The following is a 27,220-nucleotide window of genomic DNA, read 5'->3' as shown; positions in this document are numbered from 1 at the left end:
TAATTGCTACTTTCCCCCTTTTGCAGTTTATAAGTAGTATGTGGGGAAATACTTTCAGACCATGCAAATATCCTACTCCTAAACAAAATTTCCTTCTAGATTTAGTATCCGTGGATGATTGTTGCCTGATCCAGTCTTTGCGCCCTCCCTTCTCCATACTTAATTATCCATTTATTATTGGTTTAGATTAATAAATTTCCTTTATTACAACTGTTTATAAATTTTTCTATTTACCTATTTTAGCACTCAACGTGTTCCAGATTCAGCAGTCTGAACCCCTTCTTGTGTCCTGTGTCTGTATCATTGTTTTGATCATTTCCTAACTTTCCATCATCTGAAGACACTCATTTCTTCCCCATCTTTTATGTGCCTTCTTCTAACCCTGGAATCAGCCATAACTCTTTTTTTTTTTTTATGGCAAAATGTTAGCATTTATTATATTTTTGATGTGGGTAACCGCAGCTTGTTATTCTCTTTATATTGCCATATATTTGGAAAATTTCAGAATAAGACATTATTGTAGAAAAAAAGCAAATAAATTCTCTAGATGAATGGCCATAGCAAACATTCTCCTTGTTCACATGCTGCTTCATTTCTTACTTTCACTCCCAGAGATCCTCTACACCATTTCTAATGAACAGCAGCTCCTCTGGGCATCTTAGAGACCCTCCTACCACTGGAGTTGACTCTTTGGACATAATGGCATACAAAGGGAGCATGGGAGAGAGAGAGAGAGAGAGAGAGAGAGAAAGGGAAAGAATGGGGAGAGGTAAAACAGGGGGATGCTAAGAAAAGACAGGGGAGGAAGAGGATGACAAATTAGCATGAGCTTGCCCAGAGCCTGCCTGCCTTTGAATCTGTAATCTTCCCTCTCACTGCTTGGGTGGCCTTGAACAAGTTACCTGACCCTGCCACCCCCCACCTTGTCTCTGTTTCCTCTTCTGTAAAATGTGAATAAGCATACCTACCTGAAAGGGGTTATTGAAAGGGGTCAATGAGTTAATGTTTCAGTTTGCTAATCCTGACAGAATGCAATATACTGGAAATGGATTGGCTTTTATAAAGGAGATTTATTAAGTTACAAGTTTACAGTTCTAAGAACATGAATATATCCAAATTAAGGAATCAAAAAGAGGATACAGTTACTTAAGAAAGGCTGATCTTGTCAGGGGGTTCTCTATTGCATGGAAAAACACATGGCGACATCTGCTAAACTTCTCTCCTAGCTTCTGGTCTTAAATATCTCTCTCAGCCCCAGTTTCCAGTGGCTTCCACTCTGAGCATCTGTGTTTCTTTACTTAGCTTTCATCTCTTAGTTTAGCATCTCCAAACATCTGTGTCTTAGTTTTATCTCTCTGCTCTCTTGTCCACTCTTGTAAGGACTCAAGTAAACGAATTAAGGCCCACCTTGCTATGAAAACAACCTAATGGAAAGGTACCACCCACAATTGGGTGGGTCACAAATCTATGGAAACCACCAAATCTAAAGGTCCCACCCAACAATAGGTCTGCCCCAAAAGACTGGATTAAAGGAACATGGCTTTTCTGGGGTATGTAATAGTTTCAAACCAGCACAGTTAACACATGTAAAAAGCACTTCATGGTGTTAGCAGCATGCTAAAGTCTCAATAAATGCAGTTACTATTTAGTCTTTTTTACCTTTATATTCTCAGTGATAGCGGAGTTCACAATATTAATATATGATCAAACAAGTAAAAGAAACTTGTTTGTTTTTCTAAGTCTATTATCCCAATGATGAGATGCTCTTAATTGAATATACTGGTTCTGATTAAACACTAGTTTTTGGCATACAACAGGGCCACATGAAGTATGATTTCTGAAAAGCCTGATTAAAATTGGTTGTAGGTAGCGGGAAGTGCACTTCAGTGTAGTGAAGAAAGAAAGAATCCATTGGATAAACTCATCAGGAGATTCATCTTCAATATTCTGCTTTGAATGGATAATCCTCCAAATGAGAGACCCTGCCATGCCGGAGACCTAGGTTCAGTTCCCAGGGCTGGTCTATGGCACAGGCCCTCCAGTTTCTGTTGAAGCTGAGTATAGTTGCCATCTCATTATCACTCAACTTAAAGTCGAAGACCTGAAGGTTCTCAGCAATGCATTGAGGTGTCACAGACTTGGCGATCACAACCACATTCCTCTGGATATGGAATCCGATCAAAACGTGGGCTGTGGTTTTTCTGTGCTTTGCAGCAATCTCCTTAATCTTGGGATCCTCCAGCAGTGAAGGTTCCCCTGGCTTGGCCCAAGGTCTATCTGGAGAACCCAGGGGGCTGTAGGCAGTGACTACAATGCCCTTGGAGTGGCAGTACTGGATCAGTTTCTCCTGAGTGAGGTGTGGGTGACACTTGATCTGGTTAGCCACTGGTTTATGTTTCAGTCCAGGTTTGTTCAGAAGTCTTTCTATCTGGAAGTGGTTGAAGTTGGAGATCCCAATGGCTTTCACTAGCCCCTCGTCCACCAGCTCTTCTATTACCTCCCAGGCATCCAAGAATGTTGTTTTACTGGGAAGAATATTGCCTTTATCATCTTTAGGGAACCAGTCCTTCCCAGGCTGTAATCCCTGTGGAAAGTGAATAAGATAGAAGTCCAGTTTCAGATCCTTGAGGGTCTTCTGGAAGGCTTCCCTCACAAGGGGTCTCTCAAAAAAGGTGCACCATAACTTGCTAACGATGAAGAGATCTTCCCGCTTGACAACCTTCTCTTGGATCTTCTCTTGGATGGCTTCACCAACTTCATCCTCATTAAGGTAGACATAGGCACAGTCGATGTGGCGATATCCTACGTCAATTTCTGTCTTCACAGCTTCTTTGACTTTGTCTGGAGGAGACTTCCAGGTGCCGAATCCCACAACGGGCATCTTGGCTTTGGTACTGAGTTCCACGAAGGTGGCCATGGTTGGTTCAGAAACAGTTCTGGGAGCCAGCCATAACTCTTAAGAGCCCTTGTTCTTTTTATTGCAGAATGGATTTTAGAGGCTAAGAACTGGGCACTATATGTGCTCATTATTGCCGTGGTATTTTTGCTCTTTGGCATTTTCAGCAAAAAGAGCTAGGGAATATATGCTAGTATTTGTGCATATACATATGTACAGGTACGCCTACATTTGCATGTGGGCATGCACACATATAAACATATACATACATACATGCATATATGTTTTAGAAATAATTATTATACTGTGACACCTCCAATTGCAGTTCATACCCACAGGATTCATTTCTGCTTTTTTTATTCCATATTTGTATATTCCTTCTTCAATAAGAACTCTGACTGTCTATACTATGAAGATATTTATCATATACTCAATCTTCTAACATATCTAAAGTTATTTCAAAAATACTTCAACCATAGTGATAGAAATTCCAAATCTACTCTAAAAGGAGTTCAGAGTTTGCTTAATTCCTCATGTCCTTTACCCCTAATTACACCAAGACTCAAGATATATAACCAGATACTGTGTTAATTAATTACTTGGATTTCCCCCCACCCTTTAGTGATTCATTTGAAATATATTTGGATTCATATATTTCTGTTTGTTTTGAATTTTAGTTTTACCTCTTGCCATATTAGTTGATTTAAATTGTATCATTTGACTATGTAAAACATATACTTTGGATGGATTTATGGTGTGGAATTATATATCCATAAAACTGTATTAAAAAAGAAAAAAATTTTAAAGAACATTCTAGGTGAAAGAGAGAATATCTTAAAATAAAAGCTAATTGGGAAAGCATAATAGCACAATAAATACATCAGTATAAAAGGTCAGTGAACCTGAAAATGTTCAATACAATTCACCTAAACAGAGACAGAGGAAAAAAAAAATCTTTTGAAAGCAGAGTATGGAAGACCTATATGAAAATATAAACTTTCCTAGTATATGTGCAGTTGTATCCAGAAGAAGAATGAATGAGAAAGATTATTGAAAGGTGTTCTACTTTACTAGCTGCTGGAATGCAATATACCAGAATTCTGGTATATTGCTTTCAAAAAGGGGAATTTACTAAGTTGCTAGTTTACAGTTCTAAGGCCAAGAAAATGTCCCAATTAAAACAAGCCTATAGAAATGCCCAATCTAAGGCATTCAGAAAAGATACCTCGGTTCAAGAAGGCTGATGAAGTTCGGGGTTTTTCTCTCAAGTGGAAGAGCGCATGGTGAACACAGTCAGAGTTTCTCTCTCATCTGGAAGGGCATGTGGTAAACGACATCATTTGCTAGCTTCTTCTCTTGGCTTCCTATTTCATGAAGCTCCCCGGGAGGCATTTTCCTTCTTCATCTCCAAAGGTTGCTGGCTGGTGAACTCTGCTTCTTGTGGCTATGTCATTCTGCTCTGCTCTCTCTGAATTTCTTATTCTCCAAAGTGTTCCCTCTTTTATAGGACTCCAGAAACTCATCAAGACCCACCCAAATGGGTGGAGAACATCTCCCCTAATCCAGTTCAACAGCCACTCTTGATTGGGTTACATCTCCAGGGAGATGATTGAATTACAGATTCAAACATACAGTATTGAATAGGGATTATTCTGCCTTTATGAAATGGGATTTTGATTAAAACATGGCTTTTCTAGGGGACGTAACATCCTTTCAAACTAGCACAGAAGGCATGTTAACCAACAATTTTCAAAAATTGATGAAAGATATTAACTCACCTATCAAGGAAGCTCAGTAAATGCCACACAAAAATAAAGATACTACACACAAGATACAGATAACTTACAAGATAAAGTAGGATAAATCATATATCAAAGTAACCCTGAAATATAAAGGCAAAATAAAGCCAATTTCAGACAAATTTATCACCAAGAAAGCTGAACTAAAGACATTCAGATTGATGGGAAATCCAGATATATAGGAATGATGAAAAACATCCAAAAATAAATTTTAGGGTAAAGTTTTTGATAAGTTTTGATTTACATCCAAAGTATATAGTTGTGCATTCATCAGAATAATGAATTTTAGAACAGTTTCATTATTCCAAGAAACAACAATTAGAACAAAAGAAAATATTACATGCTCCTTATCCCTTTCAATATTGACCCCTGGCATTGATGTGGTACATTTGCTACTGTTGCTGAAAGAATATTAAAATACTATTGTTAAGTATAATCCATAGTTTGCAATAGGTGCATTTCCCCCCGCACATCACTCTATTATACACTTCTTGTAATAGTGATGTACATCTGTTCTAATTCATGAAAGAACTTTTTAAAAATATTTGTACTGTTAATCACGGTCATAAGTGTTCACTGTGTTATACAGTCCCATGTTTTAACCTCTAACTTTCCTTGTAGTGGCATACATGACTCTAAACTTCCCCTTGCAACCACAATCACACACATATTTCAGTGCAGTTAATTACACTTGCCATAATGTGCTACCATCACCTCTCTCCATTTCCAGACATTTAAATTCAACCTAGTTAAAAATTCCGCACATTTTAGTAGGTGTGAAGTGATATCTCATTGTGGTTTGGAGTTACATTTCCCTAATAGCTAGTGAAGATGAGCATCTTTTCATATGCATTTTAGTCATTTGTATTTCCTCTTGGTAATATTTCTTTTGGCCATTTTCTAATTAGATCGTTTTTTTATTGTTGAGTTGTAGGATTTCTTTATATTCTGGGTATCAAACCCTTATCAGATCATGGTTTCCAAGTGTTTTCTCCAGTGGAGTAGGCTGCCTTTTCACCTTTTTGACAATGTCCTTTGAAGCACAGAAGTACTCAGTTTTGAGGAGATCCCATTTATCTACTTTTTCTTTCATTGTTTGTACTTTGGTTGTAAAGTCTAAGAAACTCCTGCCTATCACTAGATCTTGAAGACATTTTCCTCTAGCAGTTTTACTGTACTGTCTTTTATATTTAGGTCTTTGATCCCATTTGAATAATGTGTGAAATAGGAAGTCTTTTTCATTCTTTTGATTATGGATATCCAATTAATCCTGGCACCATTTATTGAAGACTCTTCTGTCCATTTGAGTGAATGTAGAAGCCTTGTCAAAAATCAGTTGACTATAGATCTGAGAGTTTATTTCTGAGCTTTCAATTTGATTTCATTGATCTGTATGTCCATCTTTATACCTGTATCATGCTGCGTTGACCTCTGTAATTTTATGAATACACTTTAAAGTCAGGAAGTGTTTTTCCCACTTAATTTTCCTTTTTCAAGATGTGTTTGGCTCTTCAGAGCCCCTTTCTCTTCCAAATTAATATGATAATTAGCTTTTCTTTTTCTGCTAACTAGGCTGTTGGAATTTTTATTGGTATTGCATTGAATCTGTAGATCAATTTGGGTAGAATTGACATCTTAATGACTTTTAGCCTTGTAATCCATGAATATGGAATGCCCTTCCACTTATTTAGGTCTTTGATTTGTTTTAGAAATTTGTTTTGTAGATTTTCTGAATATAAGGCCTTTGCATCCTAGATTAGTTTTATTCCTAAATATTTGGTTCTTCTAGTTGGTATTATAAGTGAAATTTTTTTCTCTATTTTGTTCTCAAATAGCTCATTAGTAGTGTATAGAAACATTACTGAATATTTGCACATCTGTCTTGTATCTTGCCACTTTGCTGAAGATGTGTATTAGCTCTAACTAGCTTTGTGGGTTTTTTTTGAGACTTTCTACGTTTTTTAGATACTGCTTTTTTTTTTTTAGCTAAAGTGTATGTGTGCATGTATTTTTAATTCAACTTATTTACTATTTTTGTTTTATTCTACTTGCTTATTATTCATTGCTTTCTGTAGATCCAGATTTGCATCTGGTATGATTTTCCTTTATTCATCAAACTTTCTTTCAATTTCCTGTTATATGATTCTACTGTTGATAGAATATTTTTGTTTCTAGTTTTTTCTATCTAAGGAGTTCTTATTTTCCCTTTGAAAGATATTTTTGCTGTTTAAAAAATTCTGGATTGACAGTTTTTTTTCCTGTAAGTATTTCAAATATGTTGTTCCATTTTCCACTTGCTTACATTGTTTTTGACCAGAAGTATGCTATCATTCTCATCCTTTGCTCCCATATATTCACCTTCCAGTTGCTTTAAAATTTTCTCTTTGTTAAGGAAATTGTGCAATTTGATACTGATATTCCTTCTTTAGTTTTCTGTTTATTTCCTTACTCTGTCCACGGCCCTCTGTATTTGGACAGGCTGTATCATCCACCAACCTTTGACCAGAACTTGAAATTTACACTAATAGACCCCAGTCTTTGCCATACCAAGATAGGCTCACTCCCCTCCAGAGTTTAGTTCTTTAGATTCCTTTGCTTTCATAGTTCTCTGATATCCTTTGAAAGGTATACCTTTGTTTAATTCTGAATGAATAATTGGTTATATCAGTATAATTTATTAAATAAACCATCCTTTCCCTCAGAAATTGAAATGTCTCCTTTGTTATAGCTTAAGTTCTGTATAATCTGGATTTATTTCTGTAGTCTCTGTTTTCATGAGTCTTCAGAATATTCTGGATTCTTTGTATATAGGAGTATAAATTGATAAGTTGTCACTTTGGAAATTAAAGAAAATATGTTTTTGGAGTGCCTTCTCATATTGGGCCTTCTGTATTAGCTTGGTATTGGGTGCCTTCTTCTCCAGCTTTGTAACCTGGCTCACAAAGCATTACTGCTTGGGCCCTAAGTCTCAAAATAACTCTTGACCTGCTCTATCCATTCTTAGCCCTTATCACATCTCCAGTTCAGAGGGCCACATGCATTATTCAGCAGAGTTGAACCTTAATCATATACCATGCTGTTTTCTTTTATTCTTTTTTACTATCTCCTCCCACCATAATCTTCTTTCTAATTTTTTGTTTACAAAACAAAACCTCCCAGACAGCTTGATGAGTCAGGGAAACAGAAAGTATTATGTACATCATCATTTAGCAGAATGTCCTCTCTTTTACTTGGAGAAACAGAAAGCAGTTTCTCCTCAACAGAAGAGGTCATTAAAGAAGGAAATATGCCCCACCAGGTTGGATTGAATTAAAATGTCTGACAATACTAAGTATTGATGAAGTTGTGGAGCACCTGTAAATCTCATATGTTGCTGGCAGAAGTATAGTTTGTTATATCTGTTTTGTAAAATTGTCATTGCCTACTAAATCTCCACATATTTGTACTCTGTTTCTTGATGAGTCTTCTGCTCTGTATATATACAACAGGAACAAATGTTTATGCCAAAGGTCTGTACAGTTATGTTCATAGAAAGTTTCTTTGTGTTAGCCCTAAATAAAAACTCATGTCCATAAGACAGTGAATTGTGGTATATTCACACAATGAAACATTTATGTCCATGATAAATTGTGGTATATTTATACAATGAAATACTACCCCCTAGTTCAAAAATGGAACTGATAACATGTAACAATGTGGATAAAACTCACTGATAGAACTTTGAGTGAAAGAAATCAGCATAAAGAGTTATATGCTATGATACATTTATATAAATTTCAGAAACATGTCAAACAATTTATGGTGGCAGGTATCAGAATGATAATTCCTTTGGGCTGGGGTTGTGTACTGTATTAGTCAGGGTTCTCGCCAGGAAAACAGAGCCAAGGAGAGATATGTATGTAAATATTCTGAGATTTGTCATAGGAATTTGCTCATGTGTCTGTGAAGATTGATAAATCTGAAATCTATTGGGCATGGTGCAGTCTGGGAACTACAGTAAAGTTGTGATCAGTTCCCAGAAATTGGCTGGCTGAAATACAGATAGAAATTCTTTCTGACTGTTGAAATTGTTAGTTCTCCCTTTAAGACATTCAGTTGATTGGATGAGAATTATCCCATTACCAAAGGTAGTCTCCTTTGCTGATGGTATATGTAATCAGCCATAGATGTAGTCAACTGACTTAATGATTTAAACCCAAAATATATGAGTTCAGTGCTTCCTTAACCAAATAACGAGATACCATAACCTAGCCAAGTTGGTACATGAACTTAACCATCACAGGTAATGTGAGGAAGAATGAGGGATCCTGTGTCAAGACATGTTGTTAATATTTATATCTTTATCTTGGTCAGGTTACACAGGTTTATTTGTCTTAAAAAAAAGGTTTGGTAAACTTATGATTTATGCAGTTTGCTGTATATAAATTATATAACTCAGAATAAACTTTTTTTTCAGCTTTTTAAAACTTTTTTATTGTATGATATAACATATATACAAAGCAAAGAAAGAAAAAAGCCATAGTTTTCAAAGCACTCTTCAACAAGTAGTTACAGGACAGATCCCAGAGTTTGTCATGGGCTACCATACCATCCTCTCAAATTTTTCATTCTAGCTGCTCCAGAATATAGGAATCCTGTTTCTAACTCCTGCTGAACTCTGTTACCAATGACATATTCCAAGTTTATTCTCGAATGTCGATTCACATCATTGGGACCATACAGTATTTGTCTTTTAGTTTTTGGCTATACTCACTCAGCATAATGTTCTCTAGGTCCATCCATGTTATTACATGCTTCATAAGTTTATCCTGTCTTAACGCTGCATAATATTCCATCGTATGTATATACCACAGTTTGTTTAGCCACTCGTCTGTTGATGGACATTTTGGCTGTTTCCAGCTCTTTGCAATTGTAAATAATGCTGCTATAAACATTGGTGTGCAAATGTCCGTTTGAGTTTTTGCCCTTAATTCCTTTGAGTAGATTCCCAGCAATGGTATTGCTGGGTCGTATGGCAATTCTATATTCAGCTTTTTGAGGAACCACCAAACTGCCTTCCACAGTGGTTGCACCATTTGACATTCCCACCAACAGTGGATAAGTGTGCCTCTTTCTCCGCATCCTCTCCAGCACTTGTCATTTTCTGTTTTGTTGATAATGGCCATTCTGGTGGGTGTGAGATGCTATCTCATTGTGGTTTTGATTTGCATTTCTCTAATGGCCAGGGACATTGAGCATCTCTTCATGTGCCTTTTGGCCATTTGTATTTCCTCCTCTGAGAGGTGTCTATTCAAGTCTTTTTCCCATTTTGTAATTGGGTTGGCTGTCTTTTTGTTGTTGAGTTGAACAATCTCATTATAAATTCTGGATACTAGACCTTTATCTGATATGTCGTTTCCAAATATTGATCCCATTGTGTAGGCTGTCTTTCTACTTTCTTGATGAAGTTCTTTGATGCACAAAAGTGTTTAATTTTGAGGAGTTCCCATTTATTTATTTCCTTCTTCAGTGCTCTTGCTTTAGGTTTAAGGTCCATAAAACCGCCTCCAATTGTAAGATTCATAAGATATCTCCCTACATTTTCCTCTAACTGTTTTATGGTCTTAGACCTAATGTTTAGATCTTTGATCCATTTTGAGTTAACTTTTGTGTAGGGTGTGAGATATGGGTCTTCTTTCGTTCTTTTGCATATGGATATCCAGTTCTCTAGGCACCATTTATTGAAGAGACTGTTCTGTCCCAGGTGAGTTGGCTTGACTGCCTTATCAAAGATGAAATGTCCATAGATGAGAGGGTCTATATCTGAGCACTCTATTCGATTCCATTGGTCGACATATCTATCTTTATGCCAATACCATGCTGTTTTGACCACTGTGGCTTCATAATATGCCTTAAAGTCAGGCAGCGCAAGACCTCCAGCTTCGTTTTTTTTCCTCAAGATGTTTTTAGCAATTCGGGGCACCCTGCCCTTCCAGATAAATTTTCTTATTGGTTTTTCTATTTCTGAAAAATAAGTTGTTGAGATTTTGATTGGTATTGCATTGAATCTGTAAATCAATTTAGGTAGGATTGACATCTTAACTATATTTAGTCTTCCAATCCAAGAACACGGTATGCCCTTTCATCTATTTAGGTCTTCTGTGATTTCTTTTAGCAGTTTTTTGTAGTTTTCTTTATATAGGTTTTTTGTCTCTTTAGTTAAATTTATTCCTAGGTATTTTATTCTTTTAGTTGCAATTGTAAATGGGATTCGTTTCTTGATTTCCCCCTCCGATTGTTCCTTGCTAGTGTATAGAAATGCTACAGATTTTTGAATGTTGATCTTGTAACCTGCTACTTTGCTGTACTCATTTATTAGCTCTAGTAGTTTTGTTGTGGATTTTTCCGGGTTTTCGACGTATAGTATCATATTGTCTGCAAACAGTAATAGTTTTACTTCTTCCTTTCCAATTTTTTTTTAAACTATTATTACTACTTTTATTTCTTTTCTCTATATTAACATTTTATATCTTTTTCTGTTGTGTTGCTAGTTGCTTTCCAATTTTGATGCCTTGTATTTCTTTTTCTTGTCTAATTGCTCTGGCTAGAACCTCCAACACAATGTTGAATAATAGTGGTGATAGTGGACATCCTTGTCTTGTTCCTGATCTTAGGGGGAACGTTTTCAATTTTTCCCCATTGAGGATGGTATTAGCTGTGGGTTTTTCATATATTCCCTCTATCATTTTAAGGAAGTTCCCTTGTATTCCTATCCTTTGAAGTGTTTTCAACAGGAAAGGATGTTGAATCTTGTCAAATGCCTTCTCTGCATCAATTGAGATGATCATGTGATTTTTCTGCTTTGATTTGTTGATGTGGTGTATTACATTAATTGATTTTCTTATGTTGAACCATCCTTGCATACCTGGGATGAATCCTACTTGGTCATGATATATAATTCTTTTAATGTGTTGTTGGATACGATTTGCTAGAATTTTATTGAGGATTTTTGCATCTATATTCATTAGAGAGATTGGCCTGTAGTTTTCTTTTTTTGTAATATCTTTGCCTGGTTTTGGTATGAGGGTGATGTTGGCTTCATAGAATCAATTAGGTAGTTTTCCCTCTGCTTCGATTTTTTTGAAGAGTTTGAGGAGAGTTGGTACTAATTCTTTCTGGAATGTTTGATAGAATTCAGATGTGAAGCCGTCTGGTCCTGGACTTTTCTTTTTAGGAAGCTTTTGAATGACTAATTCAATTTCTTTACTTGTGATTGGTTTGTTGAGGTCATCTATGTCTTCTTGAGTCAAAGTTGGTTGTTCATGTCTTTCCAGGAACGCGTCCATTTCCTCTAAATTGTTGTATTTATTAGCGTAAAGTTCATAGTATCCTGTTATTTCCTTCTTTATTTCTGTGAGGTCAGTAGTTATGTCTCCTCTTCCATTTCTGATCTTATTTATTTGCATCCTCTCTCTTTTTCTTTTTGTCAGTCTTGCTGAGGGCCCATCAATCTTATTGATTTTCTCATAGAACCAATTTTTGGCCTTATTCATTTTCTCTATTGTTTTCATGTTTTCAATTTCATTTATTTCTGCTCTAATCTTTGTTATTTCTTTCCTTTTGCTTGCTTTGGGATTAGTTTGCTGTTCTTTCTCCAGTTCTTCCAAGTGGATAGTTAATTCCTGCATTTTTGCCTTTTCTTCTTTTCTGATATAGGCATTTAGGGCAATAAGTTTCCCTCTTAGCACTGCCTTTGTTGCGTCCCGTAAGTTTTGATATGTTGTGTTTTCATTTTCATTCGCCTTGAGGTATTTGCTAATTTCTCTAGCAATTTCTTCTTTGACCCAGTCGTTGTTTAGGAGTGTGTTGTTGAGCCTCCACGTATTTGTGAATTTTCTGGCACTCTGCCTATTATTGATTTCCAACATCATTCCTTTATGGTCCGAGAAAGTGTTGTGTAAGATTTCAATCTTTTTAAATTTGTTAAGACTTGCTTTGTGACCCAGCATATGGTCTATCTTTGAGAATGATCCATGAGCACTTGAGAAAAAGGTGTATCCTGCTGTTGTGGGATGTAATGTCCTATAAATGTCTGTTAAGTCTAGCTCATTTATAGTAATATTCAGATTCTCTATTTCTTTATTGATTCTCTGTCTAGATGTTCTGTCCATTGATGAGAGTGGTGAATTGAAGTCTCCAACTATTATGGTATATGAGTCTATTTCCCTTTTCAGTGTTTGCAGTGTATTCCCCATGTATTTTGGGGCATTCTGGTTCGGTGCGTAAATATTTATGATTGTTATGTTTTCTTGTTTAATTGTTCCTTTTATTAGTATATAGTGTCCTTCTCTGTCTCTTTTAACTGTTTTATATTTGCAGTCTAACTTGTTGGATATTAGCATAGCCACTCCTGCTCTTTTCTGGTTGTTATTTGCATGAAATATCTTTTCCCAACCTTTCACTTTCAACCTATGTTTATCTTTGGGTCTAAGATGTGTTTCCTGTAGACAGCATATAGAAGGATCCTGTTTTTTAATCCATTCTGCCAATCTATGTCTTTTGATTGGGGAATTCAGTCCATTAACATTTAGTGTTATTACTGTTTGGATAATATTTTCCTCTAACATTTTGCCTTTTGTATTATATATATCATATCTGATTTTCCTTCTTTCTACACTCTTCTCCATACCTCTCTCTTCTGTCTTTTTGTATCTGACTCTAGTGCTCCCTTTAGTATTTCTTGCAGAGCTGGTCTCTTGGTCACAAATTCTCTCAGTGACTTTTTATCTGAGAATGTTTTAATTTCTCCCTCATTTTTGAAGGACAATTTTGCTGGATATAGGAGTCTTGGTTGGCAGTTTTTCTCTTTTAGTAATTTAAATATATCATCCCACTGTCTTCTAGCTTCCATGGTTTCTGCTGAGAAATCTACACATAGTCTTATTGGGTTTCCCTTGTATGTGATGGATTGTTTTTCTTTTGCTGCTTTCAAGATCCTCTCTTTCTCTTTGACCTCTGACATTCTAACTAGTAAGTGTCTTGGAGAACGCCTATTTGGGTCTAATCTCTTTGGGGTGCGCTGCACTTCTTGGATCTGTAATTTTAGGTCTTTCATAAGAGTTGGGAAGTTTTCAGTGATAATTTCTTCCATTAGTTTTTCTCCTCCTTTTCCCTTCTCTTCTCCTTCTGGGACACCCACAACACGTATATTTGTGCCGTTCATATTGTCCTTGAGTTCCCTGATACCCTGTTCAAATTTTTCCATTCTTTTCCGGATAGTTTCTGTTTCTTTTTGGAATTCAGATGTTCCATCCTCCAAATCACTAATTCTATCTTCTGTCTCTTTAAATCTATCATTGTAGGTATCCATTGTTTTTTCCATCTTTTCTACTTTATCGTTCACTTCCATAAGTTCTGTGATTTGTTTTTTCAGTTTTTCTATTTCTTCTTTATGTTCAGCCCATGTCCTCTTCATGTTCTCCCTCAATTTATCAATTTCATTTTTGAAGAGGTTTTCCATTTCTGTTCGTATATTCAGCATTAGTTGTCTCAGCTCTTGTATCTCATTTGAACTATTGGTTTGTTCCTTTGAGTGGGCCATATTCTCAATCTTCTGAGCGTGGACTGTTATCTTCTGCTGCTGGCATCTGGGAATTTAATCAGATTTCCCTGGGTGTTGGACCCAACAAGGTTGTAAGATTTTTCTGTGAAATCTCTGGGTTCTCCTTTTCTTATCCTGCCCAGTAGGTGGCGCTCGTGGCACACGTTTGTCTCACGTGTTTGGAAGGGATCCCCCCGGTCACCGATCTCCGCCGCCTGGGGATTTCCGATCCAATTCTCTCCGTTGGTTCGGGGGGCCGCGCGTGGTGGAGGCATCAGCCGCCGTGGCTTGATGGGACACTGTGGCTGGTTGCTGGCCACAGCGGGCCCGGGGAATTCGCCACCAGACCAGGAAGTCGCCCGCGGGGGAGGGGCGTCGGTCACTGGCCTCCGCGGCCTGGGGAATTCCCCACCGGACCAGGAAGCCGCCCACGGGGGAGGGCCACCATGGCTTGCATAGCCCTCTGATCCAAGACTCGTAGCCGTACCAGGAAGCTGCCCGCAAAAGAGGGGCGCCGGCTGCCCCTGCTTGGGAAACTTGCCTCTCCGAGACTCTCAGCCGACCCGGGAAGGAGGGAGGGAGCCGCTCCGGCCGCCACAGCTGCCGCTCCTCGGGAAATCGCGCACTGCTCGGGGATCTCATCGTAGCCGAGTCTCGCAGTCAGACTAGCCAGTCCAGCCTGGGGTACGCTGTGTGTCCATTCCCTACCGTAGCTCTGGGAGCTGTTCTGCACTGTTTCAGTTCACCTAGTAGTTTCTTTGGAGGAGGAACTAAGACGCACGTACCTTACTAAGCCGCCATCTTGGCCCCTACTGTTTCCGTCTTTTTTAGAATAAACTTTTATTTTTAAAGATATCTTTGAAACTATTTTTATACCTTTCCCTTGAGAACTCCCCCACCCAAGAAAACTTTCTGGACAATTCCACCTACTGAAATGCTAATTCAGATTACTTAAAATTTGTGTAAACTTGTTTATTTTTTTTGTAAATTTCTTTTCTAAAAGTTTCATAATTTTCATCACTTAAATCTCATACATTTTAAAATTTATCCTTGGGTATTTATGATTCTGAACAGGCTGATCATCCATTTATTTTTCTTATTTATCACCAGTATTATGAAATGTTATTTTGCATATTTATTTTTTTGTCAAATAGCTTATCAAATCTTCCTATTAATTATCATTTGTGTAACTTTAGTAGACACTCTTAGGTTTTCTTGTCATCTGTAGGAAGAGAGTTGTCTTGACCAATATTTTGCTTCTTATTGCATTGATTAAAGCCTTTAAACTATTGCATAATAATGTTTAGAGTGATATCTTAGCCTTGGTTCTTGTTTAGTTGAAATGACCTAAGTATTTTAGTAATGAATATGAGGTCTGTCTTTATCTTGTTTAAGTAGATTTCATCTGACTGTTGTTTTCCTAGAAAATTTTAATTAAGTTTTGCTGTAGAATTTTTTCAACTCCTTTTTGAGAATAGTAGAATTACAATTTTATTTTTCTAGTTTACTTTGTTGCTTTCAATTATTTGCTTTCCTAATAGTGCTTCATCCTTGTATTCCATAGTAAAATTGCATTTTTTTATAAATGGTTTGCATTTTCTTCTATTAATAAATTTTCTGAAACTTTGTAAAGTTTACATCTATATGTATGTATAAGAGAAATTCATTTGTTTCTTTGTGTTGTTTTTACAATATCGTTTGAATAGTAGTATCTGTAATTGCATAATAATTATTGGACTACTTGGAATCGGTAAGGTCAGGGTGTTTTTTTTTTTGTGCTTTAGTGTGAACAATCCTTGAGACCTAGTAACTCACCTTTCATTGGCCCATTTAAAAGTGAGGGAATCTCTACTTTTATTTGGCTGCAGAAAAAAAATTTCAGGTGAGTGGGTTTTTTTGTTCAAATAGACACGCAAAAAAAAAAAAAAAAACCAACGTAAACTTTTTGAAAATTTATCTGCTGTAACATCACATTTTTTTAAGTTTTATTTTTATTTTATTTTTTTCCCACAGTCCGTGGTGGATGACTGGATTGAATCATATAAACAAGACAGGGACATCGCACTTCTGGATTTAATCAACTTTTTTATCCAGTGTTCAGGATGTCGAGGTACAGAACGTTGGAATAAATGGTGTACATTCAACCTGTCAGTCCAGCAGTGTGATTTCTACTTCACCTGCCATTAGTCATATATAATTCATACTAGAATTTTATGCTAATCTTTTTCTAATAGAGGAAATTATTGGTAAGTTGTTTAAGACTAGTCCGTTTTTGCTGGTTCAGTTTTATAGTTATTACACCTTTTTGTAGTTTTTGAAATTTTTTAGAAAATTTGAATTTTATCTCAAATTTCTGAATTGAATTTTGACATGAAAAGCTTTTATAGCTAACAGTTATTCACGTTATTTGTATGCTCTGTACATTAGGAACTAGTGTTAGTAATATTCATTATTTTTTTTCTTGCCAGTATTTTTCTCCTCATTTTATAGGATGAGTTACTTGAAGCTCAGATAATTTGTTTAAGGTAATATGAGTATCAGAATCAGATGTCTTAAGTTTACAGTCAGTTGGAAATCCATATGACAATGTTAATTAAAAATTGAATTTTACTTTATATTATTAGATACTGCTTGATATTTTCTTTCTTAGGTTCGAAGAAACAAGTTAAATTGTACTCCATGGGAGAAATTCAGTTAGTAAATCACCATTCTCTGTTTCCAGTACAGAAAGAATAGTTATCTCTTATTTAGATCACTGATTCATTTGATTTCTGGGAGCTTTCTTCTTTATGTCCAAAGCATTGCTCACTGTTTTGACGCAAGTAGTTTACCAAATATTTGTAGTGCATTACTATGTACCAAGCAGTTTGCCAGGGTATGCAAAAGTTAATAAGACAGTCTCTGCCCCCACGAGATAATAAGTATATGAGCTTTTTTTTTTTAATTTATTAATTAAAAAAAAATTAACTAACACAGCATTTAGAAATCATTCCATTCAGTATATGAGGTTTTTAAAGGTGTTTTTATTGTGAGCATTGAAGAGGAAGTATGCCATACGTTCAGTCAAATGCTCAGTGCCATGATAAGACTAATAAAATTAGTTACTATTTAATGACTGGCTTTAAGGACCGAGTTATGTGCTTTACATACATTAACTAAATTCATTTAATCTTTATTAACAGTCTTATCAGGCAGGTATGACCCTTATTCTACAGATCAGAAACTGAGAATAAAGGTCTTAGGTAAGTTTATCAGGTATCCTACAATTAGTAAGTGTCAAAGAAGGATTCAGAATCAGACTTATCTCAGTCTGTGTGGATGTGTAAATGTAGGTAGGCTCTAAGGGTACAACTTGGGGAAAGCACATTTTAAGAGTAAGACTGGAAAGATGAGGAAAAGGTAGTGAAGGGGAAGAGAAAGCAAACTGTAACAAATTGTGTGAAAAGGCCTAAAGATAAAGTGTGACACATTCTAGTACATGAAGAGAGTTGTGGCTAAATCGTGTATCATGGACATTGGTGAGCAATGTCAACAAACTAGGGTATCTGAAGGTATATATATTTACGAATTTTATAGCTTTAAAATACCAAGGCAAACACTGAGATAAGTATATGCTATCTAATCTTTTAATAGTTTTATTAAATTGGATTTTATCTTAAAAAACAGCTGGTAAAAAAATCTAGTAATCTTTTAAATTTTTCCTTTTTTGAATAGGTAAGTTCATTTCCATGGTGTATAGAAATTTAAAAATTAAATTATAAAACAAAAATCTCTTAACATCTCCTTGCCTTCCATCGATTGATCTCCACTCATTTGCTCTTAACCAGTTTGTTGTGACCCACTCTCCCTCCTTCCCACTATTTCACCTTCCTTTGCTTCCCTCTTTCTTTTCCTCTCCCTCTCCCTCCTTCCCTATATATTTATTTCTATATTTATAAATATGAATATTTACTCTTTCCTCCTCCATACCTTTCATACAAAAGACTGCTTTGTAGAGAAATTTCTCTCTCTTTTTAAGCAGCTTCTTAGGTTTCCTTTGTACCAGTACTCTACTGAAGGACCTTTGAGTTATTGCAGTCTTTTGTTTTTACAAATAATACTGTAATGAGTAATTTTGTGTATACCTTATTTGCTCTGTGTCGAAGAATATCTTTGATTAAATGTGTTTATAATTCTATTAGATATTGCCAACATTGCCTTCTGTAACAGTTGTGCCCCTTTTTACTCTCTTCAGTAAAATATGAGAATGTTTCTTCCTTAGCTGTTTCACCAAAGTGCTTTATCAGATTTCTGGATTACTCTTACTCATGAATGAATGATGTATTAATGTGATTTTAATTTGGGTTTCTCTATTTTTTTGGCATGGGCAGGCTCCGGGAATTGAACCCGGGTCTCTGGCATGGCAGTTGAGAATTCTGCCACTGAGCCACTGTTGCCCACCCTAATTTGGGTTTCTTTTATGAATGAGATTTGAGAACTGTTTCTATTTCCTTTCTCTGTGAATTTTCTGTTCCTATTCTTTGCCCATTTTTCTCATGACTATTTTCACAGTAATTGAAAAGACATTTGATTGAAAAACATTTCAATAAGGGGCATAGATGCATAGTTTCTTAACGTGATTAACAAAAAAAAATAGAATGTACCTTTCAGATTAATGAAATATAATAAAACTCCAGAAATAGAATAAGGTACATGTGAAACTTGTAATTAGATCTTAAAACATTTGAAAATATGTTCCTCTTTACATATGATAAGAGACTAGGAAAGTAAAACTTCACTGAGATACTTTTTTTTCATCTATCATTTTGGCAAAATTTAAAATTTTTATGTTCATTCTGACTGTGAGAATGAACATTGTTGCTTGGAATATGAATTGATAGAACTCTAGTGGGATAGAATTTGGCAGTACTGACCAAAACTACATGTGTGTTTATCTTTTGATCCAGCCATCCTAGTTTTGGGTCTTTTGCCATGAAAATAAACCTCTTCGGCACTATGAAAATAAAGTCTGGGTTAATCATTGCAACATTATTTGCAATTCCAAAATATTGGAACCAAACTAAATGTTCATATATAGAATAGTGATTGAATATGTAGTATATCCACACAGTGTAGCTTCGTGGCATTGTGAAAAAGAATGAAGATCTTTATGAATTGGTGCAGAGTGATTTCCCAGATACATTTTAAAGAATGAAATGCAAAGTACAGAGGAGTATCTATAATATGCTAATTTTCTCTAAGAAAGAAAGAGAAATAATAGAATATACACATATATCTGCTCATTTGACCAAAAAGAAATATAGGAAGAATAAACCAGAGAATAATGATATTGGTTACCTCCAAGATATTTGGGGGAATGGAATGGGACGTTAAGGGAAATTGAGGTGGGAGAGATGACACTTATTTGAACATAGTTTTTGTTGAAACTATGGTAATGTTTCACATACTCAAAAATAGAAAATAAATGCAGTCAACAAAGAATGAGGGAAAATCCCAAAATTGAATACAAAATCAGCATCAGTTCTCTAGTATTCTTGCCCCCAAAGTACAGAGCGTGAATCTTCTCATAAGGAAACATTAGACAACCTCAAATTCAGGTGTATTCTTCAAAATAATTAGCCTGTACCCTTAAAAAATGTAAATGCCATAAAATATAAAGAAATGATTCAGAAACTGTTTCAGATTTTAAAAAGACTAAAGAAACAAGACAGCTGAAAGCTGTGTATGATCTTAAGATTTTCTTTTACTATAAAGCCATTATTGGAACAAATTCTGAAATCAGAATTGGGCCTGATGATTAGATCATATATAATGTATCAATGTTTATTTCATGCTTTTGATAATTATATTGTTGTGTAAGAGACTTTTTGTTGAGCTAGATATATATTGACATTTTTAAGCATAAATCTGCAACTTACTCTTAAATGGTTCAGAAAAGTAGTTGTGGAGAGAGAAAGAAGAAAACAAATGTAATATGTTTACACTCGGAAATTTGGGTTAAGCATTGGTAGAAATTCTTAATGCTTTTCTTACAACTTTTTCTGTGAGTCCAAAATTATGTTGGAATAGAAGGGGGGAAAAAGCCTTTGAATCCCCAACACCAGCATTATCTTTAAGGGAAAGCAATAGTCATTCTCATTAATGTCAAACAAGACAAGTATGCCCTTTCTCACAATTATTATTCCACATTACATTGGAGATAACAAGCTACATATTTAGACAATAAAAAAGGAAACAAAAGTATGGTCAGTATTTGAAAATGTTATTGAATATTTGAAAAACCTGAGAGAATTGATTTGCAAATTTAATATAAACAATAAGTAATTCTGAATTAACCTAGGGAACTTAACATCTTTGTTATATGCAAGAGAAGCCGGTTGGAAGGTATAATGAAATAAAAGAACCCCCTTTTAAGGTAAAAGTAGGGAAAGTGTTGGGAAAATTAATTCAGATCTCTACCTCACTGTGGTAGTATATATCAGGAGAAATTCCTAATGCCTTAAGAAGTTAAATTCAGAAGTAACAAGCTCCAAAATCCAGATTTGTATTTTATTTTATGAGGTCATTTCCCCTTAAAGTTACATAGGAATCAAGGATAAAAGGTTGTTAAAAGATTGGCATGGAGTGGGAAGAGAGCCAGGGAAGGGTGGAAAATGTTACAAATGCTTTATCCCCCTAGTTTTTGGCTAAAAGAGACACCCCACCAATGGCATGATAAATTGGAACATCTTTCTTGAGTGAATAGGCTGGCTGGGCAGCCTCCCCTCAATGAGCTGTAGTAACACAGTTTTCTCCCTTTGTCTATTCAATCCCTAGAGAGTGTTAACAGTTTCCTACATCAGTTAACATAAGGTCCATTTGTATCACTAGTTGTTTTCTAAACTCTACCCAGTTATCTGTAGTCTCTTTATAAAAGTTTCTTCATTTGAACCATCTGGTATGAATTCTGTTTACTGCTGAGACCCTCAGTCAGTCAGAATAGATGACTAACTCAATGTGCAATAATATGATATATGTGTATATATATATGTATGTGTGTATGTATATGTATGTATATCAGTGAAGTAGGAACAGTGTCAAAGGAAAAGTTGTTTTAAATACTATTGGCACAGAGTTACATTCTAAAACTATTTAACTTCCTAAGTGTTTATAGGAATAAATTTTGAGAGAGCTAATGTAGGGTGGGTGTACTTATATCAAATTTGAGAATTGATAGAAATAATCTTCTTTCATATGTGGTTATAACAAGTAATGGCTCTGTTTTGCTGTGCTTGTCCCTGAGGGCTTTCTAGAAAGGAGGCAAGATTTAACAGAAAATTTCACCTCACCCAGGAGTGTTCAACCCAGAGCCCATCCCAGTTCATGGGCTCATCAGTGTCTATGTAACTCTTTATGGAGCCTCTAGGCTAAAAGAAACACCTGACAATGGAATTAGTTAGGTCCAAACAATTTATTTACATCCTAACAACCTAGTAGATGTTTGAAAATTTTATTATATATTATATATATTCCATTCTTAAATAGCCATAGTTAACTTACTAATGGATGTATGCACCTGTTGGGCACTGTACAACTTACTAGATTTTGGAATCATCCTTACATTGGTTTTCCATCAATATTTGGAAAAACTCAGTTTCTCAAAGATAAGGACATCATCAGAAGGAGTATTTTTCAATCTAATATTGAAGCCATGAATTACTTCCCTAATTCTTATAGTACCAAACAGATAACAAAATTTAAGGTATTGCACAGTGCTCATATGAGTTTGTTTCATTGTATAGGTCATTTCAGTGCTCAGTTTGGGCACGAGATTTCAGCCATTGATTGACTGGGAATTAGTGTGTAAGTACCCTACCTCCTTTGCCCTTCAGCTGGAAAAAGTTTGAAGTGTATACATGCCCTGTTCTGACTCCTAGAGTTTTCATGTACCCACAGTAGTAATTGGCTACATTATACATTCTGTTGTCTGCTTTTCTTTCCTTGTATCACATCCCCACTCCATTACTAGTATTTTCTGATATTCTACCTTGAATACATTACTAACAGTGATATTCTTGCCTTAATGTCTGTTTCTGGAGGGTGAGAAGGAACTAAGGTGTCTTACACAATAAAAGTTTATTATGTATTAATTAGTAAGTTCTTTGGAATTAAAAAAGAAATCTTTTTTATGGAGTTTGAACTTTATCCCAAGGCTGGTAGGAAGATGTTACAGAACGAACTTAAAGAATTGGAAGTAATGAAAACTTGAGCCCACTTTATTTTGAAGTAATCTCAGACTCACAGGGCATTAGTACAAATAAACAAACCGCAGAGAAAATTCCAGCGTACCACTAATGCCCCCCAGTTATCCATATCTCCCAATTTTAACAGTTTGCCACATGCATTTGCCTGCCTTGCCTTCCTGCCTGCGTACCTCCCAACCAGACATTCGAGAGCAGATTTCACACATCATATTCTTTTTTTTTTTTTTTGCATGGGCGGGCACTGGAAATCAAACTCAGGTCTCCAGCATGGCAGGCAAGAACTCTGCCTGCTGAGCCACTGTGGCCTTCCCCACACATCATATTCTTTGTACACATTTCCTACGAAAGGATATTCAGTATGTAATCACCTTATATGCAGTTATCAAGTTGTAGAAATTTAACTTTTATGTAAAACTTATACTGTATATTCCATCTTTTTCTTATGTTCCAGTAATGTCCTTTCAGTCTTTTCTCCTCTATTCTTTGATCCCATTTAATATCATATATTGCATTTAATTGTTAGTATCTCTTTAATTTCTCTTTCTTTCTTTCTTTTTTTTACTGTAGAAACATATATACAACACAAATCTTCTCATCCCAATCCCTGCCAAACATAGAACTCAGTGGAATTAATCACAGTCACAATGTTTCAGTACCCTCACGACCACCTGTGACTAGAACTTTCCTTAACCCCAGTCAGTAACCTGCAATCATTTTACATTGACTCCCCACTGGCCCTGCCTTCCACCCCCAGTAACCCTATACTCTGTGTCCCTACAAGTTTGTATATTCTCTGATATTTTCTTTATGGTTATCATGGGGTACATATTTAATATCCTAAATATAGAACCATCGCAGTCGCTTTGATACCAACTTCAATAACGTACACAAATTATGTTACTGTACCCTTCTATCCCTCCCACCTTTATGTAGTTTTTGTCATAAATTACATATTTATACATTATGAGTCCAGAATGATTGCTTTATCATTACATTTTATGCATTTGCTTTTTAAATCTATAGGAAATAAAAAAGTGTTGTTATGAAATAAAAAATGAAGAACTGTTATTTATGTTTACCCATGTCACTGTCTTTACAAGAGATCTTTATTTTTTCATGTAGCTTCAGTCACTTGTATAGTGTCATTTCCTTTCAACCTGCAGTACTCCCTTTAACACGCAGGGCCTACCTATTGATGACCAATTCCATCAGTTTTAGTTTATCTGAAAAATAGTCTTAATTTCCCTCATTTTTGAATGACAATTTTGCCAGATACCAAATTCCTGGTTGGCATTTTTTTGCTCTTAGCACTTTAAATATGTCTTCTTTCTGCCTTCTTGGCTCCATGGTTCTAAATGAAAAACTGACCTTTAATCTTAATGAGTTTTTCTTGTAGGTGACATGTTGTGCTTCCTTCTTGTAGCTTTCAGAATTCTTTCTTTATCTTTGGCACTCAGCATTTGATTATAACATGGCATGGTATGGTTCTGTTTGGGTTTATCCTGTTTGATGTTCATTGGGCATCTTGAGTGTGTATTTTTCATGTCTTTTGTTAAATTTGGCAAGTTTTCAGTCTTTATCCCTTTGACTAATCTCTCTGCCCTTTTCTCTTTTTCTCCTTCTGAAATTCCTGTAATAAGTCTTCTGGTATGTTTGATGATGTCCCACAGGTTCCTCAGGCGCTGCTCACTTTTCTTCACTTTTTCTTCTTTCTTCTCAGACTGGATAATTTCAGTGGTCTTATCTTCAGGTTCACTGATTTTAATCTACTGCCAGCTCAATCTGCTGTTGAATCCCACTGGGGAATTTTTAATATCTGTTACTGTGGTCTTTAGTTTCTTTCCTTTTCCTAATTTCCATCTCTCTGTTGATATTGTATTCATCTTTCATTTCCTGATCTTTATTTGTTCATATTTTATGAACAAATATTTACTTGATCAAATTTAGAACTATTTACCAAAAAAATCTCTCTCTGGACTATCCCTGTTCTGAGCCTCCTTGTTCATGTCTCCTATGCAGGAGAAAATTACTTCTTGCTTTTTTTGCATGTGTTTTGTAATCTTTTGTTGAATCCTTGACATTTTAAAATTTTAATGTGCTTTTGTTGGAATTTAATCTGTTCCTTAAGTTTGAATCTAGCTAGTGTTACGACAGAGTTTTCCTTGGATGCTAGTAACTAACAACAACAATAGAGCAGTCTCCAGACTGGCCCATGCAAGTGCTCTTCTTCAAAACTTGTACAGTGAATTTACAGAATAGCTTCAGGCCAAAGCATAGTGCATGTGTCTTATCTTAGGCATATGTGTTTGGCACATACTGGCAGCATGTGTATCTGGCCCAATCTCTCTGGTGCTGATCTTCAGAATTTCCCCATTTATGCAGATATGAATGTTCCCTCTTTCCTAGGAAACAGATTCCTCAAGGTAGTGGACCCTGCGTCTACTCCCAGCGTTCTGTGGGAGAGGTCTGTGAACCACCTTCCACACTCAAAGCAAATTTTAAGATGGCGGTCCTTCAGGCCTTGTTTTATGTAACACAACTCATTCATTTGTTTTGGTGTAAAGCAAGGATTCTCAACCACAGCACTATTCACATTTTTGTACTAACAATTCTTTTGTTTTCCTGTACATTGTAGAAAGTTTAGGAGCATATTTGACCTCTGCCCCACTGTATGCCTATGGCAAACCTTTCCCTCCCTCGCGGGGATGACAACCAAAAATGTCTGCAGACGTTGCCTGTAATATCCCGTAGTTGAGAAGTATTGTGCTAATGTAATGTGTCTTATTGTATGAATATATCAGTTTATTTATACGCCCTGCTCTTGAAGGAAGTTGGGTTGTTTCAAGGTTTTGGTCAATATGGACAAATGCTATTAGAAACTGCCTTGTATGAGTTAATTTGATGTTCATATGCAGAAGATGCTGTAGTATGTATACCAAGAAGTGAAATGCTAAGTTATAACAGATGAATAACTTCAGCCTTTCTTGATAATGTTTAAATATTTTCTGAAGTGGTTACAATTTTTTACCTTCTAATCGGCCAATGTTGCAGAATTGCCATGATTTCACATTTGCTCATACATAGTATCATTATTCTTTTTTTTAGGTTTTCTTATTAGAGAGGTTGTGGGGTTACTGAATATTCATGTGTATAATTCAGGATTCTCATATACCATCTTATTAGTTACACCTTGCATTGGTATAGTACATTTGTTACAATTAAAAGGGTGCATTTTTATAAGTATACTATTAACTATAATCCATAGTTTAACTTAGGGTTCGCTGTGTAGTGCAGTTCTATGAATTTTTTTTTTTATTATTCTATTACTGTGTGTGTATATATATATATGGATATATGCATGTGTGTGTGTATATATATATAAAACCTAACATTTCCTGCTTTTTAAAACCACATTCAGATATTATTTCAGTCTGCTCAATATGTCATTATTTTAAATATTACGTGATTTGATAGGGTTACAGGTACCACAGTGGAGTTTTGCTTTTTATCTGCCTGATTACTAAGGAAGTTGAGCATTTATTGACAGCCATTGGATTTTCTGTTGTGTGCAATGTTAAGTATTGCTATTAAATAAATCTATTAGGATGTCTGTGTTTGGAGGAATTTTTTTTAATTGATATTAATATCCTTTATTACAAATATCTGTTCCTACTTTGTGTCTTTTCCTTTTTCATTAGTTACTTTATGGTAAACTTTCCTGTGTGGGCACTTATTTTTGTCTTTGTTTTTCTCTCCTGTATCTCTAGTACCTGTAAATATATATTGAATGAATGAAAAGTTCTTAATTTGTATGTAATACAAATGGTTAGTCTTCTGTTTTATGGACTTTTTACATCTTGTTTATGAATTATTCTTTACTCCATGGTCAAAAAGATACTTGCTTTTGCCTTCCTATAAAAGTTTTATAGTTTAGCCATTCATCTTAGGTTTTTACTTCATGTAGAATTTGATTTTTTAAAGGTTGTGATGGTGGAAATCCCAGTGCTTTTATTGAAACATCCATCATTTCTTCATTTTTGTACAGTGGCATCACTGGTGTATATTAAGCATCCATATAGATGGTTCATGTCTAGGGGAGGCAGAGAGGGTTCAAAGTTCAAGAACTGCTGTATGACATTGGTGAATTTGCATCTTTATAAAATCTGGTTTTCTAATTCATGATCATTGTATATAGTTTTTCCATTATTTAGGTCATTTTATTTCTTTCAGTGACATGTATGTGTGAGTGACGGATAAAGAGAAAAGGTCATGTATTAGTAAACTTGTATAAACATTTTTTAGAGAAGTTGTATTTTCACAAAAATTATATAAAAATACAGTGTTCTCATAAACTCTCTCACACACACCTTTAATTATTGCATTGGTGTGGTACCTTTCTTACAATTTATGAAAGAATATTATAATTGTACTATTAATTGTACTCTATAGTTTACATTCAAGTGTTTATTTTTTCCCCACATCAACCTATTAACTTAACCTTGCATTAGAGTGGTACATTTGTTACAGTTCACAAAAGGACATTTTAATAATTGTACTATTAACTGTAGTGCATTGTTTACAGTAGGAGTCACTGTCATACAGTCCTATGTTTTATCTTTTAATTTTTATTCTAGTAACATATGTATGACCTAAAGTTTCCTCATTTGATTTCATTCACATATATATTTCAGTACTCATTGTT

General features: G+C 35.4%; 1 protein-coding gene and 1 pseudogene across 9 annotated transcripts in view; one reads left to right on the top strand and one right to left on the bottom strand.

Moving 5' to 3' along the window:
- The window catches only part of STAG1 (STAG1 cohesin complex component), a 496,328-nt gene that overhangs the window by 199,557 nt on the left and 269,551 nt on the right, over positions 1-27,220 (top strand). For 8 of the 9 annotated variants that reach the window (XM_077130206.1, XM_077130200.1, XM_077130199.1 and 5 more), the window contains one exon: positions 16,289-16,385. The exons of the other annotated variant lie outside the window; for it this stretch is intronic. In XM_077130206.1, coding sequence (XP_076986321.1) covers positions 16,289-16,385 — 97 coding nt within the window. The remainder of the gene's footprint in view (positions 1-16,288; positions 16,386-27,220) is intronic. 9 annotated transcript variants of the gene reach the window in all.
- LOC143657626 (aldo-keto reductase family 1 member B10 pseudogene) lies at positions 1,925-2,917 on the bottom strand (annotated as a pseudogene).

This window comes from Tamandua tetradactyla, chromosome 15 (genome assembly GCF_023851605.1).
Source record: "Tamandua tetradactyla isolate mTamTet1 chromosome 15, mTamTet1.pri, whole genome shotgun sequence".
Lineage (NCBI taxonomy): Eukaryota > Metazoa > Chordata > Mammalia > Pilosa > Myrmecophagidae > Tamandua > Tamandua tetradactyla.
Note: the sequence above shows the minus strand (reverse complement) of the source record. Positions and strands in the feature narration are given on the sequence as shown.